General features: G+C 41.1%; 1 protein-coding gene across 1 annotated transcript in view; it reads left to right on the top strand.

Moving 5' to 3' along the window:
• Positions 1–20950, top strand: part of MAGI2 (membrane associated guanylate kinase, WW and PDZ domain containing 2) — a 1194001-nt gene extending 1173051 nt beyond the window's left edge. Inside the window, exon 22 of the mRNA XM_077807869.1 lies at positions 20148–20950. Within this exon, the coding sequence (XP_077663995.1) occupies positions 20148–20950 (803 nt within the window). The remainder of the gene's footprint in view (positions 1–20147) is intronic.
• Positions 20951–21172: the final 222 nt, after the last annotated feature.

Here is a 21172-nt window from a genome sequence, read left to right as displayed (position 1 = left end):
TAATGATCATGTGCAGCATACCCTAGGCATCTGAAGTTGGGAACTGGAGTTGGGTGCCTACCTCCAAAACAAAGATGCCCTTATTTACAACAAAAAAAGATTCTTACTGAAATGCAATGTCCTGGAGGATTACATTAAAAATATAGGGTAGACTAAAGAATAAACTTTTTAAAAGTTTCTACTTCAATACATGCAATTATATAAAAGAAAATGATTTTGGGGATGTGCTTGGGGGAGGCAGGGTTTCACTGGTGATGGGTTAGGATGATGAATTACATTGACCGTTTTTATGTGTTCTTATAAATAATATATAACCACCTAGGGGTGCAGATAAATCAAAATAAATATTTTTAAATTAAAAGTTAATATTTTGTGGTGTCACTCCCATTAATATCAGTGTAAGTCTCCCAGCTACTGCCCATTCCTCTTCTGAAAACATTAGAGTTAGTGTCTGTCCGACTTCAATTGAGATCACCTAAGAAGTTCACAGTGAGAAATCTTTACCTCATCTTCTCACTCAGGAGTAGGGCCCTACCAAATTCACGGCCGTGAAAAATGGATCATGGACCATGAAATCTGTCTCCCTCCCCACCCAATTAAATCTGGTCTTTTGTGTGCTTTTACCCCATACTGTACAGATTTCAGGGGAGACCAGCATTTCTCAAATTGCGGGTCCTGGCCCAAAAGGGAGGTGCAGGGGGATCGCGGTATTCCCACCCTTACTTCTGTGCTTCCTTCAAAGCTGGGTGGCTGGAGAGTGGCAGCTATGGGTCAGATGCCCAGCTCTGAAGGCCACACCCCACCAGCAGCAGCACAGCCGTAAGGGTGCCAATACCATACCATGCCCCCCTTACTTCTGCGCTGCTGCCTTCAGAGCTGGGCAGCCGCTGACTGAGGCAGCAACACAGAAGTAAAGGTGTAAATTCCACACCAGGCCATCCTTACTTCTGTGATGCTGCTGGCGGTGGCTCTGCCTTCAGAGCTGGGCTCCCTGCCAGCAGCCACCGCTGCCCAGCTCTGAAGGCAGTCCCACCACCACCAGGGTATCAGTACCACAATCCCCCCTCGAATAACTTTGCGACCCCCATAATTCCTTTTTCGGTCAGGATCCCTACAATTACAGCACCGTGAAATTTCAGATTTAAATAGCTAAAATCATGACATTTACAATTTTTAAAATCCTATGACCGTGAAATTGACCAAAGTGGACCAGGAACTTGGCAGGGCCCTATTGATAGGAAAAGGTGCTACCCACCATTTTAGTTTAAGTTATTTCTTTCCATGGATCCATCCTCCGCTACAAAGCTCAGCTTTATAGGCAAAGCTGAATCACATCTCCGAGTGACTTATTTGCTCTCTATTGACACTACAGCCCCAGCGATGTGCTGTGCCATTATTTATCTATGGCCCATGTAGTAGCATGATATTTATATTTCCATGCCAAGGAGATCGCCATCCCTTCCATACTGAGAGTTAGCTGAATCCTCTCTCAGATTTCTTTCAATCACTGATTAGAGATACTGGGTCACAACAGTCCTTTTTCCTTCACGGCTGCAGGCAGTCAGTTGCCCATTCTTTTCTGCAGTTAGAGTTATGAACATAATTATTTATACAAACTAATAAATGATGCATGACTGTTACTCAAATTCAGATTTTTTTCTTCTCTCATGTGGTCAGCATTGGCCCTATTTCCTCCAGCTTTACAGATCCTATTTTTCCAGCTTCCAACAGGATTGTTTCTCTGACGAGAACTTCTAATCCCCTTCCTGCCTCCCAGTTACTCCCAGCACACAACACCATATGCATGTCCTGGAAGTGCTACCTGGGCACCTCATTCCTACTTGTTAATCATTCTGAGACCAGTGGAAATATTTAATGGGACAAGTTCCTAGTGGGTCCAATCCACTTCTTAAAGGAACCTTCATTGACACTCTTTATGTCTTTCATGTGTGTTTTAATTTACTGGTGATTTCAAGGGCTTGATACAAGCTGTAATTCATGAATTCACACAAAAGATTTTTTCCTGATATGACTTTGCTTAAAAAACAGTTCTGCAGTCTTATGAAAAGTAGACTGCATTTTTAGGCATCTGGCTTGCCAAACACGACCTAATAAATGCTTGGAAGTGGGACCCCCATGCCTAAATCTTTGCAGAATTGAGGTCTTAGTACATTGCTAGTTATTTAAGGGCGAGAGGTTTTTGTAATTTAGTTACAATGTAAAGTTTCAGTATACACAAGTGCTGGAATTAGCAGTGACTCATTTTTCAAGAAGCCCTGGGGAAGCTCAACTGTTTGAGTTTCAGCACAGCCACAGTGACCAACACTGAAAATGACAGAGCTGATACCAATATAAAGACTTTTGATATGAAGGAATTTTCTTTATGATTTTGGAATTTAATAAAACCCTTCAATTTTATGAGTTACAGCTCCTTTAAAAAGCACCTCAAGATGTCTTCCACAGTTCAGCAGAATCTGCTTCTCAAATATATATGTATAGTACCTCAATCTTTCACTAATATGATGACTTACTGCATGCTTGTTAGTCTTGGCTTTACAGAAAGTCTTTTTCCTGTATTTATAAGCTTTTTACTCAGCTGTTCTAAACTTACTAAGGATTCTTTGTTCTAACAATAGTAATATATCTTTGTCACTGGTTCTGTTAATTCTAATGATTGGTCCTAGGCTGTTCCTCCCCTTCCTTTAGGAATGGTACCTTCCAGTCTCTCCATGTGCATGAAAAGTGACAAGCATGGGTCCCCATATTTCTACTTATTGGGCCACCCTAAAGACACGGTTTGTAAACTCTGCATGTATATTATCATTTTCTAATATGCTTTTCTTTCACGCAACTGTTTTAACTGAGGCTTTTCCTACTTTTTCTTACACACTAGCTTGTTCAGCGGCTCCTACTATATTGGACTGTTCTTTATAGCTGAGAACCTAATCACCTAAAGAGAATACCTATCTATTTTAAATCCTTAAGAATGTATTTTAATTTCCTAGATGGGAGTGTAACCCTGTAACTTCCACTGCTGCTAGTGGGAGAAGCCCAGCTATGTCCCTCTGAGAAGGTAGCTTCTTGTATTTGTAACAAAGATTCATGCTATAAAGACAACTTTCCTAGAAGAGTAACCAAAGTACTTAGAAGCCGATGCAATAGTTTTACCCCTTTCTGATGGTACTTGGCTCCCCAAAATACTGTTAATGTGAAGATGGAAGTTATATCTTGACCTAAAATAATGTTCCTGTGCTTTCGTTGGAACATTCTGTAATACAATTTCAAACACAAAGAAGCTGATTCAGATGGCACAGCTTTGCACTCAGTTTCAAGTTATTTCCTTCATAAATCCGGTCTTACTGCATAGTTTGTTCAAACTTACCCAATGTATAATATATAGCCACAGCCCAGAAATGATACCTGAAGGGAAACATTTATTTTTCCTGGTTCATTTGATTGTGGTCATCAGAGAAATCTCAAAAGTAATCTCTGCTGGTACATTTAACAGTTATGGAAGTCTCTCACATAATAACTTTGTATAACATAATATTTTCATTAAAACTGTGGCCTACTAGCAGAACAATCTCAAACACTTAAAGCAGAAAGGTTGGGAACAGAGAGGGAGATTTCCAAAGGTGCCTAACTGCCATTTGGGCCTTTGAAAATCTCCTCCAAATACTGGACAAGGCCAACATTTCAGATCCTCTAACAATGTTCTCACAAAATATGCAGTCTCATTTGGGAGCGGGGGTGGAGGGCAGCAGTCTGTTATTGTGAATGCAGATCAGTTAGTTACCCATCTGATTGTCCTTTGCAAATGCAGGCATCCAGTTTGTGTCCCCAAATGTGAATTTGCATCTACAAACTGATATACCCATATATTTTGCTGGCACAGTTTTAGAGGCCTTTTGAAAACCATTGCACTAACAGATTTTACACTTGTATCCAGTACTCAGATTTGTTTGAACGTCTGAGACAGTACTGAGGGGTCTCAGTAAGGGAATTAATTTCTTAGTAGCGTGGAAATCAGAACTGTACCATTTTACACCTCACTTCTGCTTCATGTTCATTGGCAAAGTCACAATAGGTCATCTTTCAAGATACTGAGAGGCGAGGTCATGCAGACAGAGAGTTGCACTAGATAGCTATATCAGATTCATCTTGTAAGTCTATAGTCACAAATAGAGCAAGTTAGGTGACCTTGGCTCCATCATGAAAACTATCTTATATAACCATGACTTTGTAGTGCGTATATACACACACACACACGTACATGTTCAAATTACTTTTTGTTGCTTTAGGATAAAAAGCATGGGAAGGAAAGTTGTTCCCTCCTAAAACTGGTAGATGTTGGCATCCTCTATCAATGTATCTTAATTTAGTAGTACTCAGTAACTCAACTATGGATGAGTGGCTGCCGATGTTCTAATTATTATTTGGCCCTATTAGAACTTTTCTTGGAGCCAAAACTTGACAGAGACAGGGTGTCAGTCATCAAAATAAAAACCTTTGTTGGATGGAATTTTCAGCTTCTATTAAACATATGTTTTTAAAACTTCCTCAAAATAATTTATAAAAGATCTGCTCTAGAAATTATTTTGGGGAAGTTCTACAGCATTTGCTATACAGTAGGCTAGCCTGGATGATCACAGTGGTCCCGTCTGCTCTTAGAATCTGTAAGTCTACGAAAATGAAAATGAACTGAAGGTACCAGCACAGTTCACATAGTCCATGAATAGTCATCAGATGGTAACAACTTCCAATCACTTCTGTCTTGACCTATATTCAGACAAAGGACAGGGTTCCGTTGCCTAGTCCTTCATTTACTCAGTCCCTTTAAAAAGCAACAAGGTGTGATATCAACTGACCGTCTTAGAAGCAGAAAGCATGCTGTGGAAATTAACTAAGAAAGTACTGCTGTACTGCTATTTATTTTAATGTAATTAGTATTTCACTTAGAGTATTTCTTAAAATCCACCCATCTCTTCAGTATCTATATTCAGGACATTTCAGCTTGCACCTTTTGTAACAGCTTAATGAATAATTCAATATTAATAGCCAAGATAATAGCTTTATATTTATTTGAAAAAAATCTTTTCTTATTGAATACAGTATTTTTTGGGCTCATCAAAAATTGCTTGCTTAGTAAAATTGAGCTGAATCCCTGACTTGCTTTAACAGTGAAATCTAAAGCTCATAACAAAAGTGAATGAATTTCCTGGACTTTTCTTATTGCATGTGTAATTATAAGATCAGCTGCCCTGATGCCCTACAACAGTGGTCTCCAACCTTTTTACACACAATATCACTTTTTGAATTTAAGTGCAACCCAGGATCTACCCCACCCCTTCCCGAGGCCCTGCCCCTTCCCGAAGGCTCCACCCTGCTCACTCCATCCCCCCTCCTCTGTCGCTCGCTCTCCCCACCCTCACTCACTTTCACTGGGCTGGGGCAGGGGGGTTGGGTGCAGGAGGGGGTTTGGTGTGCTGGCTCTGGGAGAGGGCTCAGGGCTGGAACAGGGGGTTGGGGTGCAGGAGGGGTGTTGGCTCCCTCCAGGCGGCACTTACCTCGTGTGCCTCCTGGTCAGTGGCGCAGCGGGGCTAATGCAGGCTCCCTGCTTGCCCTGGTCCCACGCCACTCTTGGAATTGGTCATGACGCCCCTGCGGCCCCTGGGTGGGGGGGCAGCACATGGCTCCATATGCTGCCCCTCTCTATAGGCACCGCCCCTGCAACTCCCGGGGCCACAGTTCCCCGTTCCCGGCCAATCGGAGCTGCAGGGACAGTGCTTTCAGACAGGAGCAGTGCACGGAGACCCCTGCCTCCCTCTCTCCCCCAGGGCCTTAGGGGCGTGCTGGCCGCTTCCGGGAGCGGCACATGGCCAGGGCAGGCAGGGAGCCTGCCTTAGCCTCGCTGCACCACTGGACTTTTAGTGGCCGGAGATCACGATCGACTGGCAGAAGCTCCAGGATCGACCAGTCGATCGCAATCAACCGGCTGGTGACCTCTGCCCTACAAATACCAACAGTCAAGTAAGTAAATGTCCAAATGATTAAAAACTGCTCTAGTGAATACATGTAATGATACAGTGTATGCCTATCATCACAAAGTATTTTGGACGTTAGGAGGAAAAATGTCTTGATACGCTTTTTCCCCCTGGATTTTGCTGACCAGCATCCCTTTTAAAAAACATTGTGCATTTGGATAACCAAATAAGCAGCACTGAGCCACTGTGCAGTGTATAGACCCAAGTAACATACACAGAAACCTGACACCTACGGCATAGGTGGCGAGTTTTAAGAAGGACTTGCAATGAGAGAGTGGTTGCAGGGAGGCCATTCTAGGAAGGAGTGCGGCACAAAAAGCAGGCAAGAGGACAAGCATGGAAGAAGGAGATAAATGGAGTAGACAGAAGGGAGACAAAGACGGAGCAAAGCAGCAGAAGGAGGAATGGCAGGAGACGATCAGAGACGTGAGCAGGATGAAATAGTAATGGGCCTTGAAGGGGATGCCCACAAGCTTGAATTTGATATGGAAAGCACATCAAAGTCAAGTTACACATACCCTAGATAGACATGTCGGGGGGGTGGGGGGGGGCTTCTGATCCTCAGTGTGGCAATGATGAACAGTGCCTTTTTTTTTTTTTTTTTTTTTTTAAGTGGTGAGCCCTGTATTATCCATTGTGTAATACATGACAAAATTAGGAAGCTATGCTGTGTGTTTGCCTGCCTGGTATTGACTGTGAGCACAAAGTAAACACCACATGTATCTACTTCTTTACATGTTTAGAAATTGTTACATTTGCACAGTAATTGGCTAATGCGTCTTGACTCATACTGTTACATCAGGTTTCAGGGTAGCAGCCGTGCTAGTCTGTATCTGCAAAAAGAACAGGAGGACTTGTGGCACCTTAGAGATTAACAAATTTATCTGAGCATAAGCTTTCGTGAGCTACAGATCACTTCATCGGATGCACTCAGTGAAAGCTTATGCTCAAATAAATTTGTTAGTCTCTAAGATGCCACAAGTCCTCCTTTTCTTTTTACTCTTACATCAGATACTCATGCCTGTTGAGAGTACTAATCAGATAATCCAGTTCATTCTTTTGAAATGCCTGTCTTATAAATCTCTAGAGCACAGTGTTGAATGGTATTGGGAACTTGAACTGTCCCATATATCAGACAACGATGGGAGAAGCAAAACACAATAGGGTCGTTTTGAAACAGTGCCCTTTCCTTATGTGACCACCTTGACTGAGTTGAGAACATTCCTTCGTATTCATGCTGCATTCCCAATAGCCATCCTCTTATTTCTAGCAACACCGACTTAATTTCAGGAACCTGTGGTGTGGGAAAAAAGAGGGACTAACTAAATGAATCAAAATACTGGTTGATAAAAGTGGCCTAAAACCATCAGGCAATTTGAATATGAACTCCAAAAGGTTCTATCAGTTTTTAGACCTGTGGGTAAAAACTATTCAAGGACAAAATTCAGTATTAAAATGTGTTTTACAAACAAATCCATAGCGTTTAACAAATATGTAGCAGCTGATGAGAGAGGAGAACATTCTTCAGTTGGAAAAATGAAAGGTATCTATTGTCTGTCTTATGTAACAGCAAATTTTATATTTTAAAAGATCAATTGCCCTTTTTATATCGGAATTTTGTATCTTTCACTGTAGAACTGAAAGCATAAAATGCCATTTGGAGAGATGGAAAGAAAAGGGGGAACGTTTTCATGGGTTTTGTTGCAGTATGTCTGATCTTCCGGAGAACTGCTATAGGGCCTTTATTTTTTGAATGTACGACTCCTGGACAAAAGAGCAGCTCTGACTGCCTCTGTGACCTTGACCAAGTCACTTAAAACACTCTAACCCACCTCACCCATCTGTAAAATGGGGATGATAATATTTACTTACATACTTCGTGGGTGTGTTGTAAAGGTGAATTAATGCTTAAAAAATACCTTAAAGATGAAAAATTCTACTTAAAGACTAAGTTAATTATTTTTATTAAAGTAGAACCTCACTAATCCACACACATTATAATTCATATAAAAATTGGCAGCCCATCTCCACATCTGAGCAGAGATTTAAGAGTGCTGTACAGTGAGTTCTCTTGTTACTAAGCCTTAATTATTTTTATATAATATGCTACAGTAGATTTGCTAGTACCCTACCAAGTGTATATGTTCACAGCTAAATTAAAGTGAATAAAATACATGACAAACCTTACCCTTGAGCATTTATCCGTGGTTGGGTCACATAAACTGGCATCCAGACTCACCTACCCTGTAAGGAAAAATAAAGTACCAACTAAAGGTCTCTTCTTAGCCCTTTTCTCATTGTATTTGCTTGCTGTATTTCCAAAACACAAACTCAAAGCCAGAACAACTCAACTCCAGTTACTGGGTAATAACCACTCAAGGCCTAATCAGCTGGGAGGGGAGAGTTCACATCCTTCCCCTACAATAACCTCTTTGCACTAACTTCCTTTTTCCTTTTATAACCTCACCCAGCTCAGCCATGTGACAGGAAGGAATCCAGTAACCCCTTATGGGCTGGAGTGCCCAAACATGCTTTCCCTCCCCCCTCCACCCACAGCTCACTCCTCCTCACGTCTGTGAAGTTATTCTTGTTAGGACCATGTGTACTGGGGCCCTTTGTATATAGATAGCCATGTTTAAGGGACATTGCTGATCCAGGAGCATATTGTGTAAACATGCAGGCCATGAACTCCTCCTCCCCAGAAAGCCCCAGCACAGCTCCTATAATGGAGGCTCTGCAGACCATGTCTCTGTAGGTAATTGAATTAGCCAACTTTAGGGGCATCTAACTTCCACCTCATGCTGTCTCAGCTGGATGTAGGTTTTCTGGGAGGCACTTAAGATGTGTAGCACCTAGCAGACTGGGCCCCAGTGGTCTGAATTTTCAAAAGTGACTAGTGATTTGGAGTGCCCAACTTGAATCACCTTAAAGAGACTTGATTCTCAGAAAGTGCTGAGCACCCACCTCTATAGAACAGACCCCTTTCAGGTGTCTCAGGTTGGACACTTCACACCTTTGTGCATAAAAATGGAGGCTACGTCCCTGGAAAGACAATGGGCTTGTCTATGCAGTGTAGTACTGTGCATAAGTGGGGTGTGAATTCTAATGCACACCAATGTGTTGTGTGTACTAACTGGCCTGTGTAGACCCTGCTGGCAATCACTAAAAGTTCCCTAGTGTGTGTTAACATAGTATTGTTTGAAACAGGACAACATTAATGTGCACTCGGAAACTTTTAGCATGCAGCAGCAGGGTCCACAGGCATCAGTTAGTGTGTAACACAGTGATGCACATTGGAATTTACATCCCACTGATGTGCACTGCCATACCGTGTAGACAACCCCAGTGACACAACTTACTGCTTGTGGGATACAGCTAAAGAGTGTTCAAAGGTGGGATGCAGTGTCTTGGATCCACTCATCCGCTCCACATTCTCATTTCATAATAGTATAAAAACATTGGCTTTTCAGCTTGCTCAATGATATACATGAGAAAATAAACAGCCACCACCTCTCTTAGTAACGGATGCAGTACCGTAAGCAACCAGATGTGCAAACACAGAAGCACACATTCAGTAAAGAAGAGATATAGATCTGGCGCTTCTGAGAGCTATTAAACATAATAATGAATTTCAAAGATAACCCCTTAGTAAAATAGTCTTTAGCACCTAGAAGCCAACAGCTTCCAAGAGATTTGCAGAGCCATGTAGGAAGTGCAAGTCCAGTCAACTGGAAAGGAAAGGCAGGCCTGTTTTCAGGAGTACCAAGTGATCCTCTCTCCCCACTTTTGAAACTCTCCCAATTTATTTGTGATCTTTTTCTCAACTGCTGGTTCCTGAGCCAACAGCAATTGGAAGATAGTTGAGTTCTTTACATCTGTCCTGGATCCAAATTCCATTGAAATTGTAATTCTTAGCTTGAAAACCTTTCAAACAAATATAACTATATTTTTTTAAAAACTCAGCAGCATGAGGTCTCTGACACTTTTTCAGTACTATCTAGTAATTTTGAAAAACTTACTGGAACATATTGTTTAAACAAAGATGACTACAGAACATTTTACATACTGGAACAGTTTTGCAAGTGGAATTGTGTACATTACCCAGTTTTCTAAGTGTCTGGGCTTTCCATCAATATTTGGATTGTACTTATAAACTATGCACTGAATATGAAAATGTTAAGATCACCCATTCACTGACTTCTCTCTCATTATACTGGTCTTTTTTTGCAGGAGACTCTGTCCGACATTCTAAAAAAGAATTAGAAAACCTGACACCCTGATTAGCCGATAGTCATAACAACCAACCTGATCGCAGGTGCTGCTGTCAACCTTCAATTCCCAGTATCCTAGTCCTTGAGAGGTGTTCTCTTACACCCCGGTTCAGCAGTCTAGCCTATTCAGCAAAGCACTTAGGCACAGACTTAAGTGCTTTGTTCTGTAGGGATGGGCTTAAACACCTTGCTTTGCTGAACTGAATCCTTAAATGGAAGTTAATGATGATCAGCACCTCACAGGATCAGCTTCCTATGGAAGTTCATTTATTCAGCAACTCATACACTGTCCAAACACTGTAAGTTGAGGCTACTTTTGTTCAGCAAACCATGCCCCCAGTATTAACCAAGCAGTTCTAAGAATGACAGCTACTTATTGACCAGTCAAAATGTGAGCTTTCCTAATGCCTATTTTAGCTGCAATAATTAATCATTTTAATATTTAAATATAATTAATGGTGTAGTAGCAATCTCTTAAATTATTCACTCTATATAGAAAGTTTTTTTCATTAATGCCACACATTTTATTAACATATTTATGAACACCTTTTATGGCAGTGTGTCAATGCTATTAATAAAAACTAATTTAAAAGTCATTATTTTTTTAAATTATAGAGTCATTTATATTATATATATATCTATATATATAATATATATCTCCTTGCTTTGCCTCAGCTCTGGGTGAGATCTGCTCTGGCTTCCAATAGCTCTTCATCCACAGTCTGACCACATTGAAAAAAATGCTTTTCTTATTAAAGTGAATAAAGTATTATCACTTGAATAGCTTGTAACCGGCAACGGTTAACTCATTGCCTTTACCAGACCAGGGGCTAGGAGAGTGGTCTCGTCTCTCTTTCATTGTACAATCCTCTGGAGTCCAGAATACAGATAATATCCTCTCCTGGGCTTGAAAAGAACGCTTCTCCTTCTTCCTTTCAAGAGGGACTAGCAATCTCTAGGTTTAACATACACATCAGTGATTTTCAAGTTAGATTCCTAGTTCTGCAAAACTCTCAGGCAGTATATGAGGATAAGGAAATCAATGGGAATTTTGCCTATGGGCACACAAGAGGGTCCTCAGCAAGGTTGTATGGGAGACTTCCTGTCTGATCTATTTTAGGACACATACCATTTTGTATCTGAATACAGGACAAAATTAAAAGTGGCATGAAGTGAATCCAAAAGGAAGCAACATCTGGCCATTCAATAACAATAAAGAGTGTGAAAGGAGCGATGGCAATAGGGTACGACGGGAACTGGGATGCACATAAATGAGGCATAGAGGGAGACTCTGCAGATTTTCGACAAACTAAGTGCTCCAAGCTTTCAATGCAGATAAGTCTCCTTTATCAATCCCCTTTTCCCACCCAGGTATAACGCCACACTCACATGCCTCTTACAGATTTGCTGATACCTGCAGGAGTGAGCCCTGCTTTAAGGAGCCTCATACAGAAATTATCCACCAAACCCAATTCAGATCTTTGTCACTTATTAAAACAAAGAGAATTCCCCCGAAATCATTTGTTCAAAAGAATTAAGATTGAATTCTTAATCACCACCAAAAAATTACAGGCAATAAACATTCCAAACACTACCAAATCTGTAAATGAGAAATAAAGAGATCCAGCCACATCCCCATTGTCATATAATCCTTCCTCTCTTGCCATCATCCTACTTGGCTTACACTTTCCATCTAGGCTTAGCATTGCCCCTGAAAATATGCAATAATATATGCACAAGTCAAAATTACTAGGAGAATATAAAAATCTTATGCCTATTTAAGGGATCTATTTACAATATACAAGAATACTGCACCATTAATCAATACAAAAAAGGATAGTTATTAGAATGATCACAGATAAGGTCTATAAAATTAGACAAGCTTGCACCATGATATTTGCCACACACTTCATAACACCAGAGAGACCAATTATTTTATTTCTGCTCATAAAAACATTCTTCTATCCAACAGCACTTCATAACATCAGACCTATTGTGCTCTGACAAAACTGAATGTGGCTTGGGACTACATTCCTCTCATAATCTTTACTACCAATGGCAAAGCATGCATCCAGTATCATATTTACGTATACAGACTAAAGCAAGAGGGCAAAGTTAAGGTTGAGTGGGTACTATAAACTGGGTGAGATGATGGTGTAAGAGTAGAGAATATATAAAGGAGCAAATATACCAAAGCAAAGTGTCACTAGATCCTCCCAGCACAACAGATGTAAAACCTGCAGATATATCTCCACTGATACAATGCTCACACCACACAATACCCTTTTCAAGTTCCTCGGGTCCTACAGAGGCCCATCAGAACATGCAGTGTACCTCGTCCAGTGCATTCAATGACCCAACACTACCTATGGATGAAATCGGACAATCACTACACTCGCAAATGAACTCTCAGAGAAAAAAGGCTAAAAAACAAACACCCTATCAGTGTGAGGGAACACTTTTCACAACGTTAGCACGCCATATCTGACCTCTCAGTCCTCAGCCTCAAAGGAAACCGCCACGCCTTCAAAAGAGAAGCCTGGAAACTTAAATTCATAACTCTGTGGACACTAAAAACCATGGACTTAACAGCGACATTTGTTTTATGGCTCATTACAACAATTTGTAACACGCCCTACTGCCTACTAAACCTTAATCGGCCACTTCATTTTAAGCGGTCTCCTGCAGCATGTGTGAACTCAACACCACAGCAAACAACAGAGGATTATATGGCAGGGATAAATGGCTGGATCCTTTAACTATTTCCAGTATTATTGATGTTTGGGACTTTTCTAAAGGGGTAGACTTCCTTGCCCCCACCCTTCTGTTAAAAAGGTGTAATTTTGGGGGGAAGGTTATGCTGAATCCCACTGAAACACACTCACTTTGGAAGTGTACAGGAAGGTGAAAGGAGGGGATTGACTATAATATGATATTCACATTGGTTTTAAAATTTAACAGAAACTACCAAAGGCTTCCCAAACCATCCAAAAATCAAAGTGGGGAACCTCTGAGTCATTTACTTCAGTAACTAAAAAAAAAGTGGTTATTTCAGTAGCTGTGGCAATTCCAAGACAAAGCATTAAAGTGAGTTGAAAGATCGACCCCAAAGAACATGAAACGCAAGCTGCAGGAAACCAAAGCCATCAAGAACATAACAGGCTTTCCAAGATATAAGAATAAAGGGCCAGATTCATGCCAGATGTAATTCCACTGACATCTATTGAGATACACACCAGGGATAAGGCTTCCCTATTTTCTTTATTAGCTGCATCTGTAAGAATTAAGTTTGTCATCTTGTGGCAATATGTAATTTCAGATGTAAGAGAGTAAACTATAACGTACCACATTTTGATTTTATCAACCAGTTCTTTGATTCACTAGCACTATGTCACCAAGATGTAAAAACAGATGCAAAGACATTTTGGGAACTGTTTAGTTCCTATTTCTGAAACTACCCAAAGCTTACAAATACTATTAATTAGTCATGAAATTTGGCTATTAGAGGCACTGCGATTTTATTTTACTTCTGTAAAGAAATGCAAATAATTATTTTTTTATATTTCATCAGGCAGGCTTTTATTATTATTATTAGTGCTATTATTGAACATTAAAAGGACTTAACACTAGCACGTTAAAGTTAAATTCAACTGGTTGTTGGTAAACCATTGAGTCATTATTTAAACCAGTTGAGACCAAGTGCGCATATGTGACAGTGTGTCTGCAGCCTTATATATCCTGGGCTGCAAGCTTGGCAGAGGTTATAAACTGAGCAAGTTTAGAGCTAATCAGAACTTGGCTAGGCAACTTCTCATGAAAACCTGAGGTGTTAGGAAAGTGATATTGGTTAATCCATAGACGACACTCTTCTCTCTGATTTAGTACTAAGCCAGTGCCCCCAGCAAATTATGCAAAGGCACCGTTCTGTAGAAGGTACCATCTTTTCCTTCAGCTGGAAAATTGCAGTCCCAACCTCTAATTGTTGTCATGATTACAGAGTGGTCAGAAAAGAATGGGCTCCAGGTGTGGGATTAGACCTAAATTAGGAGAGGAACACACACACACACACACACACAATATTGGATTGCCAGTCTATTACATTAACATGTATTTACTCTCCTGAACAGAGGTTATGGTGACAAAAGCAGCAACGCAAACACTTCATAAGTTTGACTCCACTGCCAAAATGTCATCAAAACATCTTCAGCCAGAAATTTTCCTTCCTGCTACTTCTCCCAAGTCACTGTTCTCCAAAACGACTGTCTGTCTATTATATGTTTCACCCTTAGACGTAAACTGTCCTTTGATTTCAATGGGAGTTAGGCACCTAAATGCCTTTGAGGATCTGGGACTCAGTCGCCACTCTATTCCTATGTTCACGTGACTGCAATTTGTTACATAAGTGAATGTTGCTAGTTAGACATGCTCAGTTCCTGCATATGAAAGGACCTCTGCTCCCATGGTGGAGGTGGTGAAGACTGGTACTTCACCAAAAAGCACCTGCTAATCATACCAACTGGGATGCAAGTGCAGTAACTCTTGACATTCCCAGTTCATCTACTCTATTTACAGTATTAGTTCAAAGGAGGTTTTTCAAAACACAGATGAGAGAGGCACCATTAACCTTCAATGGGAGTTGGACACTGACTATCCTTTGTACCGTTGGAAAGCTCCCGCTGAACTCATTTCCTCCTTTTTGTCACAGTGTTAAAAAATCTCATGGCACTTCCTTTCTTTCCTGGCCATAGTAAGAGTGACAGCCTTCGTATTCTAGTCACATTGTAATATGGGTAGTTATAATCCTGCCTAAATCCCCACCCCAACCGCCGCCTGTAGTTTCAACTGAACATGGTATTCTTTTGTTCTTTTCATAAACTTGTGCAGTAGTGTATTTCATGCATTGTTAAACAGCCACCATTTTCACCACAGATGTGGCTGCATTTCAGTGGAGTGTGGAAGGGGAATGAAAGTATACCTTTGTGTATAGTTTGAAACGTTTGTAATATGCTTTCAGATCCTTTGTAATGAAAGGTGCTAAAAAATAGGCTATATTTATTATTACCACCACAGGCTTTGTTTGTGTCTGTAAAATCTCTTGAAGTTAAAGCAAAGACTTGATGCTTCAGACACATTACCAAATTCCTCTAGACTCTAACCAGCTCTCAGAAAGGAGATGGGGGTGGAGAGAAGAAAAAGAGAGAGGGTAAAATAATTAATTTGGTAGCTCAAAAGCATAAAATTTTGCATTTTTTTCATATTTATGTTTGTTATGGAAAAACAATCATCTTAATGACAGTTGAACAAGCTCAAACAAACCATTATGTTTGCACACAGCTGTTAAAAGGTTTTTCTTTTGAGCGGCAAATTACTTTACATTGCTGCCCTTTGGTCTACCCTAGAATTTTGATATTTTTCCATAACATTCTAACACTAGGGGAGAACCAGATTTAACTACCACTGCATCATTGTGCTCTTTGTTAGTCAGTTCCATGTTGCAACAATAATGGTTTGCAGACATTAACATTTACAGAGACTGAAGGGTGCTTTTTCTGCATAATTGCTTCTCATTTAAAAAAGAAAAGGGGGGGACAGGTTCCGTCTCAAACTGACGATGTTTAGAGATACAGAAAGTTATTGTTCTCATGTTCTTCCTCAAACATAATACATTTCCCCAAAATATAAACCGGGGGCTTTACTCTGTATAGGGATCTTTTGTGATTTAGTCATACTGGAAATTATTTCCTTAGAGCATTTCAAATTCCTCTTATAGTGGTTGTCTTCAAAAATGGATGCACACATTCCATTGTGAAAAAAACAATATAAATAAATGTCCCAATCATGCAGTTCTTACACAGGCAAAATGTCCATTGAGGCCTGCCTGCCAGTAGTACTTCTTAGCCCAGGAAATGGGAAATACCAGGATGTTATACATTCTAACTTGGCAGCTCATGTAATTATTCATATAATTCTTCTGTATTCACTTTTAGCTGTGGTGGATCCAAACTATTGAAGAAATTGGCAAGTTATAAAATCTGTCACTCTAGGCATAACATTTCCATTAGTCTTCCATGGTGCAATCATGGATAAGGAAATTAAACTTCAGTGTAAGCTTCCATTTTGGTTATTGACTGTACAAAACCTTTACCTGTCTGCAAAAATCCCATGTGAGCTAAAGAGAGAAAAGTCAAGGTTTCAGTCTTAACATGAGTCTTGCAAGCAAAAGTTACTTCAGCATGTAATTTAGTTAACCGTGCCTGCCCTGCCGCACACCAGCCGCTCTCATCAGCTGAACAAAGCCAGGGATCGGAGCGGAGACTTTCTAGCTCTATTGATGTTTCAGGAGGCGAGGGTGACAAGATGACAAGAACAAAATATCAGGACACATTGGCGGGGGGGGCAGCCACAGGCTCAAACCCCACCCTACCCCCACCACCAGGGCCGGCTCTAGGTTTTTTGCTGCCCCAAGCAAAAAAAAAAAAAAAAAAAAGCCAGAGGGCTCCCGAAGCAAAATATCGGGACAAATGGCATCCCGATGGTACATCAGTCGGGACACAAGACAAACCTAAATATCATGATGTCTGGTCGCCCAACAGGAGGCAGCCCTTCTCTATGTCAGTATTTGATACATTGCCAAGCATGGTGTTGGGAGCAATGTACTGCTGCAACTGCAGCCTTTACAAAGAGAGAAAATTGAGGTCCTGCCCATTTGGGGTCATTAAAGAGCCTACGGCATTTTTAGCAAGCGTTAGGAGCGTGACTGACGATATCCCTGGCCAGAGTCTGATTTGGGTAACGACTAAGAATGGATGAACGGGCTCAGAGGAATAAGAAATCCATGCATATACCAGATACCAACGCCTCAACCAAAACTCAAACTGAACTACATTCAACCCTTTACATGGGTCTGACATGTCTGGGTAAGAGATCTTGGGGAGTGACCGGGAGCAGCAGGGTGTGTTTTGGGGCTCTCTCTGAAGAATTCCTAACTGGTTGAAAATCTTCTTGGGGAACAGCCCAGAGACTAATTACGGCCCCCACCCCCAACACTGAGTCCACTCTATTTTCAGAGTGCTACCGAGCAGGCCCACTCGCCCCTTGATCCCTTTCCCTCTGGGTGTTTTGGAACAGGCGATAGGCCTGTGGCCACTGCGCTGTATCATGGGGGACTAGTGATTAGCCCATCCACCCTGTTTTTGGCAGGTAGCGAACTGGCTCAGTCCTCATAAGGGACAGGTGATTCGCAGGGGGCTGACACAGTCTTGTACTGTGGCTACTAGATCATTCCATTCAATCATATTGCCACTGGCCCTTCCTATTTTTACTGCTCTGGAAGTGATGGTCCCCAAGGACGTGGTTTACTGTCACGTGAGATTAGGGATTTCAGAATACCCCAATGCGCTCTGCTACCAGTCAGTGAAGTTCAACAATGCCGTTAATTTGGGGGGCAGCGTGGATATGCCTTACAGTTGGCAAGCACACAATTATACTTGTTTCTCTGTTTCCTTTTTACATTCTGCCCCACAGCTGACTTCCGTGGTGTTGCATGGATATTAAAAGAGGGCAAAATTTGACTTTTTTCCAGAGCTTTCTAATTTTGATGTGAACTTGCCACATAGGATCTTTACTTGAAAAGTTTTTTCCCCACTAATTCCTTGGGAGAAAAACGTTGGTTCAGATAGATCTATGGTGTAAGCAGGAGGGGGGGAAATCAGGGGGTTACCATTTTGAGCCATAGTTTTTGCACTAAAATATTTCAAAAAATTACTTGAACTTAAGTGAAATTTAGTTCCCGATTTAGGTATAACACGAACTAATAGGCTGCAGCTTTTTTTTTTAAAGAGTCAAGCGGTGATGCCCTGCTCCTTGTTCACCAACGTGACTCCCATTAACTCTACTGAGAGGTATAGAGTAGCATTAAGCAACAAATTAACTCATAGATGTCTGGAAGAGGCCACTGTGACAGTGCAGCACTAGCTTTTCACAGGCAAATTCATGAGAGCTGAGAGGCCTGAAAAGTTGAGCCCTCCATATATTTGTGTGAGGGATTTTAAAATTCAGTGGAGACCGTGAACCCAGTTAGAATCCAAACCCAAGTGTGTTTGCCTTACCCAGATTTCACTTTTGACCTTTCAAATGCTATTTTCCCCCAGATATGATCATGGTACAAAAGCACATGACTGGCACCAGATGGGAAAATAAATATCTCCTCAGCTGGCCACGCTGCTCTCACCACATCACCCACCTCTATATTGTCTCTTCTATTTTTATCTACAAAAGAAATAAATAATTAAGCAGGCTGCTTCAGTTAAACTTATGGTCTCCATCCCAATGTATGGTCTCCATCCCAGACTGGAGCATAAAGCACATTTCACTCTTCACAGTAATGCGCATCCTCATGATGATTTGAAACTGGCCATAATGTTAGTTAGGAAAAAGAAATGGTGTAGATTTTTAGAATGGTTCAGATCTGTAAGTGCTACCTTTCTGAAGGCCAGGCTTAATCCTCAGTCAGCAGATAACATTTTCTCCTTAATAAACATGCTGTCTCCTCTCACTGGGTCCCATCATTGCATGGATTTTTTCATCTGTGGCAGCATTTTGATCTTACTGAAATGGTGACAATTATGGGACCACATTAACCAAGCTCAGAGACTTCTCTGGCCTCACGGTGGAAGTGGTGGGACCCAGGCTACCAAGCAGCTCCGATGAGTCTCAGACTGGCTGCCTGCCTTAAGATGAATCAAAAGAAATGTTGATCACTCACTCAAAGAGAAAGAAACACTGGCCTGACCAAGATAAGACACTTTATATTTTGCCAGTGGTTTGGGATGTAGGTGCTGAAGTCTAACTAACTCAACTTTCAGCTCTTCTGAATCACATGGGAAGGGCCATATCCTGCACCATCCTATTCATGTGAGTTGTTCCAAAGAGCTTAGTGGGGCAACTCATGAGAGTAGAGGCTTACAGGATTGGACCAAAGTATTTCCGAAACAGAGAAGAACATGATGCCTCTGGCTTTCTTTATGGCTCAGCATATCCTAAGCACCATCTATCTTAAGAAAATGGGATCTACAGAATCTAACCAAATTCTATTGAGGCAGAGTAACTGAGACAAAGTCAAGGGTGATAGCCAAGACTTTTCAGAGCCTGCATGTCTTTACATAAGGCAGAACACTGTAGATATGCTTTCAGAATAATAGGGCCCTAAACATTGCAATAATATAGTTGTTTAGAAAAAACTGGATTTGATGGATGACGTGGTTTGGACCACAAATTTCTGCTGATTGTTGTATGCTTGTAGGGACGTGTATAATAGATAGCAGAAAGGCCTCTTCATTTGTCCTTTGAGAGAGAAATTATATGGCTAACTAAGAAATCCACTATAATGGCACAAAAATGCATTTTGATTTCACCAGCATATGTCAGTATTATTGTACTTTTAATATATGCGAAGAAAAGTTAAACCTATGTCAATGGACTTCGTATTTTCAGCACCAATTCCCACAGTTCTTAGTAGGCTGACCAGATAGCAAGTGTCAAAAATTGGGACAGGAGGTTGGGGGGTAATAGGTGCCTACGTGAGAAAAGACCCAAAAATCGGGATTGTCCCTATAAAATCGGGACATCTGGTCACCCTAGTTCTTACTCAGGCAAATCTGTTGATGGCATTTCTACCTCCCACATCCATTGATTTCAATGGGAGTTTTACCCAACTAAGGACTGCAGGGTTTAGGTCCAGTATGGGTTTTGGGTATTGTAACTGATGTTTGAAATATAAGGTCAAAGTTATATGAATAATTCCTTAACTCCCTTCTCTTTGTTGTTATAACAGACGAACCAAACTCCTGGAGTTCTCTCTCTGCCACCTCCCCAGGTCTGCCGGAAATAGCTATTTCCCTCGATGACATAATCTCACCATTATCTTCATCACATCTAGCCCCACTCTCTGACCCTTCTCACCAGATAAACCCAGAACCAAGATGGGATATCAAGAGGGAACATGATGTAAGAAAACCAAAGGAGCTTTCGTCAAATGGCCACAAAAAGAAAAGGTTAGGAGAGCAAAGAGAAAGGTCAGCAAGTCCGAAAAAGGTAGACAGGACAAAGCATGAAGAGGCTTCTAGGAAAGGATACTCAGAAGGCAAAAAAAAGACCACTAGTGGCGGCAGGCCCACCTCTGAAAGTAAGGCAGTGGGACAGAGTGTTACAATCGAGTCTGGAGCAAGAGAGCATGTATGTGCCAGAATCAACGATGAATATCTTGGGAGATCCAAGAAGCCAGAAGGCAAGAAAGATGGATCTCTCAGTGTGAAAGAAGATCACAGATCTGGAAATACCTCTGAGAAGAAATCAGCTGCAGCTTCTGAACATGTCAAGCTTGATTTAGTTGGTGCTACAAAGACGTACAGTAGCAATAGCTGCAGCTCACATGGAAGTGATATGGACCAGAACAAGAGGGACCCTGATGGGAAACCCAGTGAGTTCCCCAGGAAGGGACATCTCCATTCCATTAACACACGCAGCATCAACAATACAGTTCGGAAGGCAACAGTCTCACCAGGCCCATGGAAAATTCCTGGCTCGGATAAGCTACCTAGTGTACTGAAGTCTGGCACTTCTGCCATGAGCAGATAAATAAGTGAACTGTTGCCCTCTAACTGTTTCACACTGATGCAGAACATACTTCTTAGCTTCTGTCTCACATTGATTTATTTTAATTTATTTTAACTATCACACATATACACAAAACACTGAAGAATGGAAACATTAATGTGTAATTCCATGACAATATGCACACTGTCTAATAAATTCAAGCAGCATATAGTCAACATGGAGATTTAAAACTGACCCTGAAGT

The sequence above is a fragment of the Eretmochelys imbricata genome, chromosome 1, assembly GCF_965152235.1.
Source record: "Eretmochelys imbricata isolate rEreImb1 chromosome 1, rEreImb1.hap1, whole genome shotgun sequence".
NCBI classification, from domain to species: Eukaryota; Metazoa; Chordata; order Testudines; family Cheloniidae; genus Eretmochelys; species Eretmochelys imbricata.
Note: the sequence above shows the minus strand (reverse complement) of the source record. Positions and strands in the feature narration are given on the sequence as shown.